This window comes from Acartia tonsa, chromosome 9 (assembly GCF_053477335.1).
Source record: "Acartia tonsa isolate MP-2025a chromosome 9, ASM5347733v1, whole genome shotgun sequence".
In the NCBI taxonomy this organism is placed as follows: domain Eukaryota; kingdom Metazoa; phylum Arthropoda; class Copepoda; order Calanoida; family Acartiidae; genus Acartia; species Acartia tonsa.
In genome coordinates this window covers 44,247,965-44,266,277 of record NC_137268.1, presented here as the reverse complement: position 1 = coordinate 44,266,277, position 18,313 = coordinate 44,247,965, and the positions used below count along the sequence as shown (strand labels likewise).

The following is an 18,313-nucleotide window of genomic DNA, read 5'->3' as shown; positions in this document are numbered from 1 at the left end:
AAGTATTCAAGTTTTATAACTGAAAAATACGTATTATGACACTCAGTTTTCTTAGGGTAACATCCTGAATTGTGCAAGTGGATTACAACACTCCCTCTTCCCAACACATTCTTCATAACAGATGGGAGGGGGGGGGGGGGTGGATGAGTAAGTTGTCAAAGCATCCTTGTAGAAAGGGAAAACCTGTAAGTCATACTGTGGCACCGCCATATAAATAAAGATTTTTTCGACAAATTATGCCTTAAAAACCGGTTTTTTCCAAAGGCCTTATTTTTGAAGATTTTTTTAAATTAAAGGTTGTGGAAAAAATGCCCTCATTTTTAAAATTCAAATTGCGCGGCTCGTATTAATAGTATAAAAAACGTTATGCATACCATTAGAATCGTCATAATCTCTAGTTTTTGGATATATAAGAACCATTCCTGTGCTATGTATAGTTTAGGAGGTACGTGGCAAAATGTTCCAACTTAATTGAAACTTTTCAACCTTTCTCACAATTTTCTATGTAGCTCCTAAACTACAAATAGCACAAATATGGCACTTATATTTCCAAAAACTAGAGTTTATGACGATTCTAACGGTATGAATAACGTTTTTCTACTATTAATACAAGCCGCGCAATTTAAATTTTAAAAATGAGGGCATTTTTTCCACAACCTTAAATTTTGTAAATCTTCAAAATCTAGGTCATTGAAAAAACCGGTTTTTAAGGCATAATTTGCCGAAAAAATCTTTTTTAAATATTTGAAACATAAATGTCCCAGAATAGGTTTTCCAAATATTTAAAGCATTTTATATAATTGTTTCATTTTCTATGCCTAATTAAGTTTTTTTAAAAACGCATTTCTCTTGAAACACCCTGTATATTTAAACTTTCCTGTTCAAGAGAACTCAATTGGTCCAGCGGTAAACAATATCTCTCCATACATAGGGAAACATCCTAATTTTTACTTTAAAATTTACGGATTTGTTTGCTAAAACTTCGAATTTGTTCAACTTTATCGTTCTTGTTTAGTAATCGTGATATGTTTTAATATTGAGAATAATTAATGGATGCTAATTATAGTTAAGTTACATTTTTAATAATTTGTTTGATCTATTCAATATGAATTATGTAATACCTATTCCTATAAGTTACTCTTAATTGATTTTAATTTGTTTTAAGATGATATTTTATCCTATTATATAAAGTAGTAAGCGTTTTTTGTCTGTCACGAAGGATCTCGCTAACCGCTGAACCGATATTGTTCTCCTTTACAGTGAAGCTTCTTATAGGTCCTGGGAAGGTTTTTAAACTATTTTTGGGGAGGGTGTCTTCACCCCCTCCCCCCAAAAAAATATTTTAAATATATCGATGAGGTCGACTTTCCCCCCTCCTACCTTAAGTACCCCTAGAGGCTTCTAGGGGGCGTAGCCGCTAGTTTATATTAATGTAGATATTTATATCAGTACACCCGTTCGGTTGTTATTTACTCAATTGCTTATAAGATGTGCGTCTGTTTTTGTTGAGTAGATTTATATACCTAACCATAAGGCATATTAGTGGTTTTTTCTGTCCAATGACTGTCTTAACACTTTAATTGTTATGCCTTTTTTTGCGTCGCCCAAAGTCTCTAGGCTCCTTTTCACTTTTAATTCTAGTTCTAAAAAGAAATATTTTTCTAAGGGCGATTTTGTTGATCTTCCCAGATAAATCTTCTCTGGACCTATAAGAAGCTGCAGTGTTAGGAGATTCATACTGGTTCAGCGCCTAGCGAGATTTAACACACACAAAGTAGAAAATCATCCTCGTACTTTTATATAAATATCTTTTTTATTTCTAGAGAGTGGGAGAATGACAAGCAGCGGATATTGTCCGCAGTTGCTGGTGGCGGAGCTGATCCAGGACTTGCGGATTTAACCATTTCTAAGGGAGATATTACCAGGTAAGATCCAGGACCCGCGGAATTAACTATTTCCAAGGGAGATATTAACAGATCCAGGACTAGCGGATTTAACCATTTCCAAGGGAGATATTACCAGGTAAGATCCAGGTCTCGCGGATTTAATCTTTTCTAATTTTCTGCAAATTAAAAAAATAATCGTTTCTCATAATGGCAAAATCGCAGAATAAATTCGGTTTGTAAAATAAATTTTTTTGTGATCTTAGCTTTCTTTCTTCAGAATTTCAATTTTTTAAAGTTTTAGAAAAAAGAAACTTCATTTGATTAAATCTTCGTCTTCTACAATTTTCTAATACTTTTTTCTGTATCAGAGTGCACGATAGTGCTATGGCTGGCAGATCTAGTCTCAGCTCTTTGGAACTTCAGTACAGCAAGAAGGTTATTGAGTACAATCAAATCATCGCAGCTGGTGGAATCAAGTAAGTTTAATACATCTTAACATTTTTAAAGGTGGAGGGGGGGGGGGGGGTGATTAGGGAAAGGGAGGGGTGGTAATACTCAATAAAATCTTGAAGGGTGTCGTCTAGGGCATCCTAAAATATTTTGTTTGTTAAAAAGTTTTGGCCCAAACTAAAGATACCAAAGATAGTTCCAAGGCTTTAAAAGAATCATGCAAGATTTGGTTTTAGGACCTTATTTAACCTTGTGTTTTTGCTGTCCTGAAAACTAATCGAAATTTATAGTTATTTGTCGCATCGCATCATAGACAGCGGATATTAACCATCAAAACGAAACTGGTATTATTAATCTTATGATTTTTATTTTTATATTTGTGGAAAATTGTCTGTAATACGATGGTAAATATGACTTTTCAGTATGGCTGAGAACCGGTTATAATCCAGCGGATATCAATAGGTTTCAATCCATACAGGAATATTAATTTTAGACCTGACCTGTTGAACTCCTTTGCTTCTCTATTCCCTGAGGAAAGTGACCAGGAGATCAGCACCATCTGGGATTATGCTAAGAAAATGTCAGGTAGTAAAGTTATTCAGGGATTTAAAGGGATAAGACAATGGCCGATAAATTTATGTACATCCCCAATGATGTTACACAAAATTAACCCATCTATAGATTACTATCAGTGATTGAAACGTGTGGCCACTCAACTTAATGAACGTCCAATCAAAATTCTTTCAAAGACCTAAGTTGTTCAGTCGACTAATAAGAAAAACAGACCAATGTCCCCAACCTCCCTTGCCTGGTAGTTAATATTTTTGGCATTTGCATGATACAATGTTTAGGACTTTTAAAGTTAGCCCACCTCCCGCAGGGTTTGTGTATTTTAACGAGTATCTTGGGAATAAAAATGGAGCACCACAAGGATCGTTGCTTTGTACACAGATTAAGTACTTAATTTAGTAAATGTCCTATTCCAGCAAAGGAATTGTTCTCATTATCCAGTTTAGTGTCCGTTACTTAATGATCCATAAGAATAATTCTTTGCACAGTTTATCTCTTTTTTTTTATAAAATTGACTGTTTTCATTTCATTTCACTACTTTTACCCGTAATGGAATAATCCAAGTTTTACAAAATGATATCTATTATGTTATGCTTCTGTTTAGCACTTCCTTCCAGCCGACCAGCCTCCAGAGTGGTTGCTTTGGCCAGGGAATACCTTGAAGAAACCTATATCAAGTTTATCAAGCTCACTGTTTACTCCAACCTGTCCAATGCCAGTTTGGGAGGAGTTCCTGGCACTTTCAACCTTGTAAGGTAGAATTTTATTTTTACCTTTTTTATTGTGATGAAAACGTGGCTTTTTATAAAAATCAAATATATTTAGCAATATTATTTGGGTTAGCAATAAGTGTTAATTTGACAATCGTTATGGTTATTCATTACATTTTTGCTGTCAAATGTACAACTAAAACAAATATAATTTCATTTCTTCATTTGTAGAAATGGTAAGCACCCTTTTTTTTACCTAAATGAAGGTCGGGATGCCGCAATTATTACAACCAGCAGAAAAACAAATAGAATCTTTTCTCATAAAGAACATTCATACTGCCATGAATACATCTAACACACGTGGCCCTTATGATATTTAATAATCTAATGTCCAGTTGCAATAACATATCCAATATTGTCAACTATATATAATAGGTCATACCTGAATGTGCGAGTATCTCCTCATACCCCTGGTGAAATGACAATTGAAATCTACATAAATGTAAACTAAAATCAGTTGATGGCAGAACATGATATACGTATGTAATTGCCGCATAGAATATTGAAGAATCAAATGTCGTCTTTTGTGTTGAAATGATATTATGAATTAATAATTGAAAGTAAAACAAATATAATTTTGCTACACTAATATTGTCAACTACAGGGTGTTTCAATAGAAACGTCTTTTTTAAAATCTTAATTATGCATAGAAAATAAAACAATTATATAAAATGCTTTATATATTTGGAAAACGTATTCTGGGACATTTATGTTTTAAATATTTGAAAATAATTTTTTCAATAGATTATGCCTTAAAAACCAGTTTTTCCAAAGGCCTTATTTTTGAAGATTTTACAGATTTATAGATTCTGGAAAATATGCACATTTTTAAAATTCAAATTGCGCGGCTTGTATTAATAGTAGAAAAACGTTATGCATACCGTTAAAATCGTCATAAACTCTAGTTTTTGGATATGTAAGAACCATTCCTGTGCTAGGTATAGTATAGGAGCTACGTGATAAAATGTTCCAAATTTCTTAAAACTTTTCAGTATTTCTCACATTTTTTAATTTAGCTCCTAAACTACAAATAGCACTTTAATAGTACTTATATATCCAAAACCTAGAGTTTATGACGATTCGAACGATATGCATGACGTTTTTCTACTATTAATACAAGCCGCGCAATTTGAATTTTAAAAATGTGCACATTTTTTCCTCAACCTTAAATCAGTAAATCTTCAAAAATAAGGCCTTTGGAAAAACCGGTTTTTAAGGCATAATTTATTGAAAAAATCATTTTCAAATATTTGAAACATAAATGTCCCAGAATAGGTTTTCCAAAAATATAAAGCTTTATATATAATTGTTTTATTTTCTATGCATAATTAAGATTTTAAAAAAGACGTTTCTATTGAAACACCCTGTATAAATATAATAGGTCGTACCTGAATGTGCGAGTATCTCCTCATACACCTGGGCTGGATGATGGCTTAGTTGACGGTGTTCCAGTGTGGGCCCTCATCTACTATTGTCTCAGGTTAGATTACAATCATTACGTATACAGGGATAGGGAGATAGAAGGTTCTCGCAAAACCCTTCCTCGAATCTTCTTTATAGTTACTCCTTAATCTAGCAATGTAACTACTCAAAAAAACAGAAATTATTCTATTATAAGGTGAAAGATTAATTTTACTTTTTTACATCTCCACAATAAAGAATTTCATTACAGTCTGTATGTCCTTCTTTAATCTGTCCCTGTTATTTAAATTTATGAAATTCAAAACAAAAGCAATTGTAAAGTTGACAGGTATTTTTAATGGATTTTAAGGGACAAGTCAATGACTGACAAGATAACTTACATGTAATTGTTTCTAAGTGTGGGGATATAGGAGCAGCATTAGAAGCTGCTAGACAAAGCAGGACCTGGTTTAGCTGATATACACTAACGCTAATGTATCTATATAGGTGTGGGGATATAGGAGCAGCATTAGAAGCTGCTATACAAGCAGGACCTAGTTTAGCTGATATACACTAACGCTAATGTATCTATATAGGTGTGGGGATATAGGAGCAGCATCAGACGCTGCTAGACAAGCAGGACCTGGTTTAGCTGATATAAACTTACTATCATAAATCTATATAATTATAGGTGTGGGGATATAGGAGCAGCATCAGAAGCTCCTAGACGTGCAGGGCCGGGTTTAGCTTATATACACTAACTCTCATATATCTATATAGGTGTGGGGATATAGGAGCAGCATCAGAAGCTGCTAGACAAGCAGGACCTGGTTTAGCTGATATATACTAACTCTCATGTATCTATATAGGTGTGGGGATATAGGAGCAGCATCAGAAGCTGCTAGACATGCAGGACCTGGTTTAGCTTATATACACTAACTCTCATGTATCTATATAGGTGTGGGATATAGGAGCAGCATCAGAAGCTGCTAGACAAGCAGGACCTGGTTTAGCTGATATACACTAACTCTCATGCATCTATATAGGTGTGGAGATATAGGAGCAGCATCAGAAGCTGCTAGACAAGCAGGACCTGGCTTAGCCGATATACACTCCCTCCTCCAAGAACTCAAATCATCTGCTGACAACAGGTACAATATTTTATAATTACAAGATTAAAAAATATTCCTTGCACCTATAGGAAGCTTCGAGAACCATATCGGCTCAGCGGTTAGCTAGATCCTTTGCTACAGACAAAAAAAAGCTTACTGCCTTATATAATAGGATTAACTACAAAAGACCTGAAGTATTAATTCCACATGAAATATTTGTTATGTTGGTCTAGGTTATCCCCTGGAACTGAGAGCCTGGTGAAGAACCAGTACTATCTATCTATCTATCTAGGTTATCCCCTGGAACTGAGAGCCTGGTGAAGATCCAGTACCGCAGGAACGTGCGCCAGAGCAGCGACCCGTACAAGCGGGCAGTCTACTGTATCATGGCGGCCTGTGACTCACAGGAGGAACACGGAGAGATTGCTACTAGTCTTGGTGAGTTTAACAAATAAAATGTGGCGTTTTTCTATCTTTAAAGCGCCTAGTCACCAAAGAAGCTCTACCTCCCTTACTTTAAATAAGATATAGAAGAAGGCGTGTGTTTCCATGATTTGTTGACGTTTAATCCTTTTTTCAAAGTGATCCAAACCTTTCAAATACTTTTGTGTTATTTATCCCTGAAAATCTGGTTTTTTGAGGTTTTTGTAGTTTTGGTGGGATCAATTTTGTACGCTGATAGTCAGTTTGAATTTATTTTAGCTGGGTTTGGATTATCTAGGTATTTAATATGGTTTGGCCGGATATCCGGTCTGGCCGGTTATCCGGCCGGATACCTAATATTAAAACTATCCGGTTACATGAAATCCGGCTGATTTTTTACGCCGAATATCCGGTTATCCGGCCAGATATCCGGTAAATTGCCGGATATCGAACGTTGGCCAGATATCCGGCCCAACCTTAGTATTTAATTTTGTGTTTGTTTTGAAAGCGTAGCTTCTCTATAATTGGTTTGTCAGGGAGTAATAGGTATAACATTAGTTATTTATTCTAAGGATAATAAATTTAGATATTTCTTGATAACAATTTTACTGGCAGTTGGGACCTCTCTTGTCGAGACATGCTACCGTCCGTTAAGGGCAAAGAAACATTAATAGTTATTTATCGCATCGTATTATAAACAGCTTTCTGCGGATATAAAAATGTACAATTGTAAGATTGAAACCAGTTATGATAATAGCCCCGAGATGCCGAAGGCCCAGGCTAACGGAATTTGTTTTAATAGTATGATTGTACATTTTTATTTTTTAGTTAGGCTGTGTATCGGTATGTATTTCTTGTATTCCCCGGCAAGTTCGAACCCATTAATCCCTTTTTTCCTTACACCAGAATTCCCCAGAGAATGAGTGTGCTATGCGGCATTCCTAACTATCTCCGCGCGTGGCTTGTAAACAAACAAAAGAGACGCACACTTTTCCTTTGATGATTCCCACGAGACGAGCTACGTGAATGAAAATAATGTATTGCTTGAATATACATGCGCTCTGATGTGTGGAAGATCTCAAATAAGCCTTCCTGCTTAGTTTGACATCATATGTGGTAAGAATTTATCTTTTAATTCTTGAAAATAAGCGTAGAATGGTACAATTTTATGAAGAAATTTAAATCATTAATTTTTCAGCAAATAGACCATTTAACTGCTAAGTTTTGATATACGAATATTTACTTTTATGTTGTTGATTATTTTATTCTAAAATTATCAATTTCTGATGCGATTTAATATGATTCGTGCCAATTTTAAGTTTTTTAGAAAATTCATATTTTTCATTAAATTAAAATCACGCAACCTCGATGTTACAAAATAATAACAATTAATTTTATGTAATTAATTCTTATATTTTTGTTTTAGACTTACTGTTTTCATAATAATAAATACACATTCGTAAACTTCACTATGTTGGTCATTCGGAGGGCTTCGAGATAAGATTTCGAGAACGGCTAAGCATTGCGTTCCGAAACAATGAAAACAAGACAGAACAGATGCAGCTAAGAAGAATCTGTGAAGTTTTGTGAATGTGTTGGTTGTGATACCTTACCACACATTATTATAGTCATAATCAGTACAGTTAACTTTAGTGACAATCATGGGTCCTAAAAAGAATAAAGGTGATCAATTGGGAAAGCGGCTGCGCCCAGCCGTTGAGGCCCTAACCAGTGAACTAAGTAGAGTGATGAAGTTGGTCAGTGATTCTTCAGAACTTGATGTTAGACATTTCACTAAGGAATCAATCCTTGTCCATGACAAGTTCGAGACATTTGACAGCATCATGGTCGGTTTTAGCAAGCTTGGTTTGAGAATCCAAGAGCTTGATGAGTTTAGCGACATTTATTCTGATATAGTTACTGTGCAAAAAGACTATAGTGCTTTGAAGGATGCTCTTGATGCTATAGAAGAGCTTAGTGACATTCAAAGTGTTGTTGATTTAGTTGGTGATAATTTGCCTGACCATAAGGCTGAACTATATGATCGATGCTTGAAGATTGTGAAAGTTATTAAAGGGTCATATTTTCCCTTACCCGAACCAATTATAAACACTTTGTCTGCCTTGATGAAACGGCTGGCTGAGGTTAAGCTTGAACCTATGAAGCCACCCACAACGACGGCGGGTGCCTCGACAGCATCGCCATTTGTGTCACCGTTTGGCACACCACATTTCGCCACCGGTTCTATGTTCACGCCAGGATATATGAATCGTGTTGACGTACGTCTTCTTCCCTCTTTCGACGGCCAGGAAGCATCCTACGTAAGTTTCAAAGACAATTTTAAAAAGCTTACTGTAGGACAGGACCCGTCGTATTTGCAGTTATTGTTGAGCAGTGAGAAGGTCTGTAAAAATAAAGAGCTGAGACTCCAATTAACTCAGATTCAATCGCATGAATCTCAGTGGGCTTACCTTGACTTGCGTTTTAAGTCTAAGACACGTCAAATGCTCTGCCTTTTCAACCAATGGGAGAAGAAGTCTAAACCGTCGGATTCCAACCAGATTGTGACTGTGTTAGCAGAGTTCGGTGGTGCAGTTAGCCAGCTGGAGCAGCTGACTAAAGATGATGAAGATGATGAGGTTACCACAAGCCAGTGGTTGACCGTGATACTTCTGGAGATGTTATCCAAGAAGTTACCTCGAGATTTTCAAGACAAGCTTAATGTGGCATTGGGCTCAATGGACGTTCCAAATGTGCCAAAGTTGATGCAGATTATCGAGGAGCAGAGGGGCGCTATTTTAATGCGGTGCTCGACTGATATGGACACCCCCTCTAAGAAGAAAGGTAATCCTGCGGCAGCTGCTACAGCCGTAGGTAAACCTGGGTCTCCAGCCAAGACCAAGAAGAAACAGCCTTGCCCGTCGGAAGGTTGCAGTTCTGAACACTGGTTGTTTAAGTGTTCTAAGTTTAGGGATCTGTCTGTTCCTGAACGTAAAAACTTTATCAAGAAAATCGGCGCCTGTTTGCTTTGCTTGCAAAAGGGACACAGGGTTGCTGATTGCCCTAAGGCCGATAGACTTGGCAGCTGTACCATAGACAGCTGCAACCAGCCTCATAATAGTTTATTACATGAGTCTGTTGCTGGTGGACAAGTTGCGGCAGTTTATGAATCACAGTTGTTCAGCAAGAATAATTATATGCTGATGTTGCAGCAGCTGCCAGCTGTGGCGGCTGACAATCGCCAAGTCACCGTCAATGCTATGTGGGATTCTGGAGCAAATCTCACATTGATTTCTAGAAGTATCGCCAAGAAGTTAGAGTTGCCATCAACTGGTCGCACAGCTACTATTTCTTTGGCAGATGGAAAGAGCCAAGCATGTCCTACAGTTAAAATCTGCTTGGTTGACCGCAACCGGAATTGCCATATTCTGGAGGCAGCGGTAGTGCCCAGCATTGGTACTGAGGAAGGGTTACGTTCTATTAATCCTGCAGCCGCCACTGAAATTTTTGATATGAAGCCTGATAATTTCTCTATGGTTGACGGTAAGATAGATGTGCTTATCGGTCATCTGACACCAGCTATGTTTCCGTGTGCAGATAAAATGGTTGGTGATTCTAGACTGTACAGAAGCTTATTTGGTACAGGTTATCTAGTTGTGTCTGCGGACGGCAGGACTGTTACTAATCCTGTCGCTTGTAAAGCTACTAAGCTAGAGGTCAGCAAGATGGAGTTCCTTTCCACCGAGAGTTTGGGGATACAGCCGCCATCAATGTGCAGCGGCTGTAAGAACTGCCGCCATTGCGCTGCCATTGCCGCCGGGCAGTCCGCCTTGGACGTCCGCAAGCGGCAGCTGATTGAAGAAGGTTTGACACTGGATCTTGAGAGCCGTATCTGGACGGCTTCATATCCTTATAAGACGCCGCCAAGTGTGTTGTTTGATAACTCAGAGTAGGCGTACAAGATTTGCCTGCGTGACCGCCAGAGAATGGTCAAAAAAGGCGAATACGATACTTTCTGCCAAGTGTTCAATGAAGCTGTTTCTCGTGGCGTGTATACAAAAGCGTCGCCAGAAGACTTGTCTTATACTGGGCCTGTGTATTATTCGAGAAGGGTCTGCGCATATAAAGAAAGTATTTCCACGCCGTTGAGGATATGCGCCAACTCTAGCCTCTGCTGCAAGGGGCTCAGTCTCAACAGTATAATGATGGACGGGCCAGTTCCATTATATTCCCTGATGCACAATCTTATTCGGTTCAGAAGCTATAAGTGTGCACTCGTGGCTGACATCCAGAAGTTTTATAACAGTTTGTTAGCTACCTATGAAGATTCTCAGCTGAAACGTGTATTTTTTGCTGATACAGTTGATGGAGTTCCGGAGGTTTATCTCACCAGAACCGTCAATTTTGGTGAAGCCCTCGCCGGCGATATGGCCGTGACCGCCCTCAGACTCACTGGTCGTATTTTTGGTGGAAGATCCCTGCAGGATGTTCAAGATGTTTATGGATCTGAGAAGATTAGAGGTTCTGATGTTGTAGCCCATCAAGATGTGTGGAGAGATGTTCAGCAGCCACTCAGATCTGAATTTGTGTTGTATCAAGATCCTCCTTCGGTCAAATTGGAGACTTGTACTTACGTGGATGACTGTTTAAGCGGTCATAACAGTAAACCTGAAGCTGTCCAGCTGGTCCGAGAGCTGGAGGAGATGATTGAACCTGGAAATTTCAGATTTAAATCTGTTATTTATTCTGGAGATGATGTTGACAGTGTGAAAGTTTTGGGCATTGTGTGGGTTCCAAAACAGGATATATTGTTCTTGCCTGTCAGAGCCAACCACGGCGCGAAGATAAAGGGTAGAAAGTTACTAGAAGACCTGGATTTGGAGGATCTCTGGAGAAGTCTACCTGAGACGATAACTAAACGAGAAGTTTGGAGAATCGTACAACAGTTATATGACCCATTGGGTCTTGCAGCACCATTGCTGCTTAAATCCAAGCTATGTCTGCGCTCAGTTTGCATACATGGCTGCGACTGGGATGATTCCATACCTGGAGAGTTGAGGTCAGAGTTCGTGAGCAGCCTCCAGGACAGGGCGGCACTTGGAAATGTGTCGTTCAGACGTTCAATGGTTCCTGATAAGCCATTGGGGCTTCCAATGGTTGTTGGTTTCTGTGATGCATCAAGCTCAGCCTATGCAGCCATCACCTACCTGAGATGGCCAGTTGCTGGAGGTTTCGATGTAGTTTTGTGTTGCGCCAAGTCACGTGTCGCACCAGTTAAGATAGAGTCTATACCAAGGTTAGAAATGCTTTCTTGTCTTATCTTGGCAAAGCTTGTGGATACAGTTGTCAGAGCTCTACCATTCAGCATCTCTGGCAAAGTATTTTTTAGTGATAGCAGCTGTGCCCTGGCGCAGTTATCCAGTGACAGTGTTATGCTAAATGTTTTCAACAGTCATCGTCAACCCAACACAACATTGCGGATTTAGCTACGCGAGGTTTGTGTACAATTGAGGATGTACAACCTGGATCTACATACCAGGAAGGTCCAAGCTGGTTGCGCCTGGAACAGGACCAGTGGCCCGTTAAAACGGCGGGTGAGGTTAACGCATCTATTCCTGAGAGTGAGCTTAATCCAAAGATGGCGAAGCTCAAGGTAATGTTCACACAAATGGTGGACAATGATTTCTGGAGGTCGCTGGCAAGGAGGACCTACAGGCAGGCAAGAAGGACTGTATCCGCAGTTCTTAAGGCTGCCAACCGTTTCAAGTTGTTACTTGTTAAGAAACGTGGTGTTGCAACAAATGAGGATGGTGGTAGCAACAATGATAGTTCTAGGTATTATGAGAACTACACTTTCACAAACACTTACTTGGATTCTGTTTGTGACCTGTTTTTGACATCCTTCAACCAAGAGAAGGAGATGACCATGGACGCCGAGGGGAAATTCGATTCTCTTCAACCGTATCATCACAAAGTCCAGGTTTGTTGGCCCATAGTGGGTCATGATGGATGTTTTCCTCTTCGGTCATTTACAATACTCAAAATGGCCGCCAGAGGTGATGAAGCTCTTGAGGCCGCAGCTGGAGGCCCAAGGAAAGTTATGAAGGACAGCCCAGGTGTTGTCTTGCTTAGCCGCCACAACAGGCTGGCAAAGCTCATCCTCCAACAGTCTCACGATGAGCTGGGACATGGAGGCCATCGTAAGACATTGGCGCAAAGCCGAAGATATGCTTGGATCACACATGGCCGCATGGAGGCTATGAAAGTGGTCAAGAATTGTGCTGCATGCTCCATTGAGTATGCCAAGCGTTCGAGTCCCGCAATGGCTAATATCCTGCCAGACCGTGTGGAGCCGTCAGTGCCCTTCCAAGAGGTGCACATGGACCTTGCGGGGCCCATAGAAGTTGTGAAACCTGGCGTTGGCACCAGGAATACCAAGACAAAGTACAAAGTCTGGTTGTTGATAGTAGCTTGTAGATTTACACAGGCTGTGTTTATTGATGTTTTGACAGATTATTCTACTGAAGCCGTGCTGGTCGGCTTGAGAAAACTTCAGGCGTTTTACAACATGCCTAGAAGAGTTACTACAGATCGTGGTACCAATATGGCTGGTACCAAACGCATTCTAGATGAACTTTTGAAGGATACCAGGATGCATTTTGAATGGCATCTTGTGCCCACAGCTGCACATTCGTTCGTTGGCACTGTGGAGAGACAGGTTGGGCTGGTCAAGCGGGTGTTGAACAAGAAGTTGGCCGGTGCTACTGTAACCTTCAATGATTTACTGGTGTTGTGTGCTGAGACCGCTAGAGTGTTGAATTCTAAACCATTGACGTATGCCACTGCAGGAGAAGACGTCAATACCTGGAGAATAATTTCGCCTGCTGATTTGCTTGGAGGCAGGACAATTGATGCAAACTGTACGTTTGAAACCGGTTGCAAAGAACCGATTACCAGGAGGTTGGAGAACTTGGAGGAGTTGACCAGGCAGTTCCATCAGGTGTACAAGGAGCAGCTCATGCCCGAGCTGTTGAAGTCCATCAAGTGGCGCCGCAACAAGGTGCTGCTCGAGCCAGGAGATGTGGTGCTTGTTGATGACAGCACAAGTTTGGTGAAGAAGTTTAGACTGGGACGAGTTCAAGAAGTGCGCCCAGGTGGAAGGACCGTGGTTGCCAAATACAAATTATCAGATGACGCAGCCGCCACAGATAACGAGACTTCCGCTAGACGTCTTCTGAAGATTGATCTACCCAAAGTTTAGTATAAGTATCGTTCTTGTTTAACTTTGATTTTTATTTTTCCGGTAGATTTATCAGATTTTTTTTCGAAAAGACAAAAAACGCAAATTTTGATACAATTTCGTTTAAACTTTCAAATCGACGCAAGATTTTTTTCATTTGAAATGCAAACTTAAGTTTTTATACGTTTTCGCAAGTTCTTTCAATGATTTAAGTCTTTCCGAGACCTGGGATTTTTTTCGAGGAAAATTTCCTAGGTACCTACGCAGATATAAACATTTTTATCCTTGTTGGATTGAAATTTGATATGATAAGAAATTAACAAAATGAGATTTTTACATCATTTAAATATTTCTTTAAGATTTATTACAATCACATAAATAATTTAATATTACATGCATATTAAAATTATTACTATTTACCTTTGAACTGATGTACCTAAAGAAAAAATGCAGATTTTTTTCGCGATGAATTAAGTAGATTCTTTGATTTTCGTAGAGTTAAGCTTAATAAGACCGCTTTACGCCGTACCTAAGCTCTGTTTCCTCGGCCAGGCATGACGCAAAACGGCAAAACTAAAGCATAAAATATTTTATTTGATTGCTTTGACTGATGATTTTAAAAGTTTCTTTGAATTATTTCATGATTCTTTTTATTTTTGATTTGAATTAAACATCACTAATTATGTTTGTTTCAGTTGATGCAGCCCTGCGCCAGAAATCCTGTTAGAAATTATGCAGTATCAAAAGTTGTGATGGAAAGTCATAACGTCCAACAGGATAGCTGGAACATGGCATTTATTATTATTGATGGACATTGTTAGTTTGTATCTTGAGGGATTCATTCTAACTGAGGCCCAAATTGCCTTTAATTATGACTGTATGAATATGTATACATTGCTTTCTTCTTAAAACAGAGAGAAATTGCAGATTCAGCATTTTAGAAAAGTTCTTTTCTTACATTGAGCTTTTGTTTTATTTTGGTAAATTTAATTTGCATATTTCAATTGCAATTTTAATTTTACGCAATTTTGATTCACGAAGATTTAAAATTATGAGATTTTAATTTTCCGAAGTTTGATGATTTTTTTTACAGTCATATTTTATTTAGATTTAAGTATCTATTTTATTAAAACATGTTTAGATTTAAGGATCTTACTTATCTTATCTGAAAAATGTTTAGATGTAAGCACAATTATTTTTCTGTCGGAGAAAAATTCTAATTATTGAGAAGTTTTTATGCAAATTTACTTTTCTTTTCTAGCAAAAAGATTTAGTAGAAGAAATGTTTTTATTTAATCTTTCTTTCTTTTGATGAAAAAAGTTTGAGTTGATTATTTAATTATTGATGCGATTTTTAGTATAAAAATCATTTGCCTATTTTATTATGTAGGTACCTAATTGAAGTTTAGGTACTAATGATTATTAATTCATGTATTCGCAATTACATGGTCTGTAATTCTAATTTTATTTGAGATTATGAGGCCATGATATAATGAGATGTGTGAGTGGTAAATGTGCAATTCATGAATGTTGAATGCTTTTCCCATTCCTTATTCCTATCCTTATGTGGTAGCTGAGGCGGTTTGAGTTGTTGTGGTATTCGTAAGTTTCCATAACCAATTTTAGGCCTTATGGCCATGACATTTTAAACTCTTGTAACTTATGCGTTATGAGATTGTGATTTCGTGGACACTGTCTGCACGTATATTGCAAAGATGAGGTATTGTGTTCGATTCCCAGTGAATAGACGGGTGTGTATCGGTATGTATTTCTTGTATTCCCCGGCAAGTTCGAACCCATTAATCCCTTTTTTCCTTACACCAGAATTCCCCAGAGAATGAGTGTGCTATGCGGCATTCCTAACTATCTCCGCGCGTGGCTTGTAAACAAACAAAAGAGACGCGCACTTTTCCTTTGATGATTCCCACGAGACGAGCTACGTGAATGAAAATAATGTATTGCTTGAATATACATGCGCTCTGATGTGTGGAAGATCTCAAATAAGCCTTCCTGCTTAGTTTGACATCATATGTGGTAAGAATTTATCTTTTAATTCTTGAAAATAAGCGTAGAATGGTACAATTTTATGAAGAAATTTAAATCATTAATTTTTCAGCAAATAGACCATTTAACTGCTAAGTTTTGATATACGAATATTTACTTTTATGTTGTTGATTATTTTATTCTAAAATTATCAATTTCTGATGCGATTTAATATGATTCGTGCCAATTTTAAGTTTTTTAGAAAATTCATATTTTTCATTAAATTAAAATCACGCAACCTCGATGTTACAAAATAATAACAATTAATTTTATGTAATTAATTCTTATATTTTTGTTTTAGACTTACTGTTTTCATGGTAATAAATACACATTCGTAAACTTCACTATGTTGGTCATTCGGAGGGCTTCGAGATAAGATTTCGAGAACGGCTAAGCATTGCGTTCCGAAACAGGCTGAGAACCGGTTCTTATCCACATGATATTGATTGGTTTCGAAGTCATACTGGAAAACATCATACAATTTTATTTTTATTATTTAGATGACTATCTGTGGGTGAAACTGTGTCAAGTACGCGACGAGGACTCAGGTGATAGCCTAACCCTGCCGGGCCTACAAACCCTGCTGACTGAGGAGTATGGAGAAGCACATTTCAGCGCCTCAGAACAGCCGCTGTTATACTTCCAGGTAAATCAAACTTTTTTGTAGTATGGCTTCGAAACCGATTATTATCCGCTGGATTAGAACCGGTTCTCAGTCATACTAAAAAATCATGTATCTTATAGTATTATATCTACGGAAAGCTGGATAGTGGATGTAATACGATGCGATAAATAACTATTTGGTTGCAATGTCCGTGCATCCCTTTATTGTTTTATTTATTATCGAAAATGCTTTAGAAAAAGAAGGTAATGTCTGAATTTGTTTAACGTGAGAGAAAGAATTATAACTAAAGGTATTATTAAAGCAAAAAAGATGTGTTTGTTGGAAGGGTTAGAGTTTTTTAATAGTTTAATGGTGTGTTAGTTAAGACTAAAATTTGATAAAGTCGTCAATAAACAGAATATTTTCTTTTTGAATTTAAATATTTAAAACCTAATTCATGATTAAAATACCTATAAAAAACATGTAACGATTTTGTTAAGATTTAAATATTGAAAAGAGTTTTAGTGAAGCCATTTAACAGTTTAATTCTTTACCAAATATCCACGGGTTTTTAGGTTAATTTGGCTTCTTTTCAAATTCTCATCAACGCAAATGTTAAGAAACTTGGTGTAAAAATGTTAAATACTGAAAAAACAGATTTTTCAAGATCTTTTCTATTCAAGAGGCCTTTTAGGGTTAAAATCTTTTCATAAAAAATATGATTAGCAGGGTTTTGCAGCCGACATTCTATTCCAGCTGACTTGCTGCGTTAAAAAATGGCAACTTATTAGTGGATTGTTGAGAAAAAAAAACTAGGACTTTACTGCTGTGGGTTGTTTATTAAATCACCTGTAGAACTGTTGAAAAGTTACCGGTTTGGCTGCAGCTTTTGTAGATGCTCGTTTTCGGTTGAATTTTTGACTTGTAGCATTGGTTAGCCGTCTGTTGGCGTATGTGCCTTAGATTTTATTGTACTTATTGCTTCTTGATCTTGCAGTATATTGTAGAAATTGATGTATATTTATTTGGATCTCACACCAGATATTCATGTTCCCTAATGTAGTGAAACACGCAGCGGGCTAAAATAACGATTCCCCCATTCCATCTCCTCCCCTCCTACTTGACGAACGAACAGACCAATAAACGAGTTCCATGTTAGCAAGCTAAATTGACGACAATTTTCCCCTGTCATAATATCCACGTACATTCTACATCCATCATTGTAAAGGTGACCCTTGATGTTGTTTTCTTTAATAAAAAATCAACATGTCTAAAATGGACGTACGGACATCCTGGTAATGATTATAGAGTTGCTACGCTTTCTAAATCGTACCTAACTATTACAGGAACCACCATGCAAAATTTGAAATCGATACGACAGTTCTAACATGCCTAAATTAACGGAAAAAGCTATTTGAAAAAGTAAAAAAATCAACATGTTTAAAATGGAAGTACGGACATTTTGGTAATGATTATAGAGTTGCTACGCTTTCTAAATCGTACCTAACTACTCATGGAATCACCATGCAAAATTTAAAATCGATAGGACAATTCTAACATGTCTAAATTTACGAAAAAAGCTATCCGTGACGGACGGACGGACGGACCGACCCTAATTATAGAAAAGCTTCGCTTTTAAAAAGTGCGGGTTATTGCGGCTGTATATCCTTGCCAATCAGTGAATAGCAATAGATTTGTAAAGAGTTTTTTTATATGTTTCCACTTAACGTTTAATGTGACTTTAATTTGGCCTCTTTAAGGTTCAACATTTCCGTAGAATTAAGTAGCTTTAACCAGAGATGCTTTATAAGATT

The 18,313-nt window shown here is 37.6% G+C and overlaps 1 protein-coding gene across 1 annotated transcript in view; it reads left to right on the top strand.

The window, feature by feature from the left end:
• LOC145329034 (nuclear pore complex protein Nup93-like) overlaps window positions 1-18,313 on the top strand; it is a 34,118-nt gene that overhangs the window by 4,527 nt on the left and 11,278 nt on the right. The window contains exons 5-12 of the mRNA XM_080173047.1: window positions 1,824-1,925; window positions 2,255-2,362; window positions 2,830-2,921; window positions 3,511-3,661; window positions 5,058-5,156; window positions 6,124-6,228; window positions 6,482-6,627; window positions 16,396-16,541. Of these exons, the coding sequence (XP_080029173.1) occupies window positions 1,824-1,925; window positions 2,255-2,362; window positions 2,830-2,921; window positions 3,511-3,661; window positions 5,058-5,156; window positions 6,124-6,228; window positions 6,482-6,627; window positions 16,396-16,541 (949 nt within the window). The remainder of the gene's footprint in view (window positions 1-1,823; window positions 1,926-2,254; window positions 2,363-2,829; window positions 2,922-3,510; window positions 3,662-5,057; window positions 5,157-6,123; window positions 6,229-6,481; window positions 6,628-16,395; window positions 16,542-18,313) is intronic.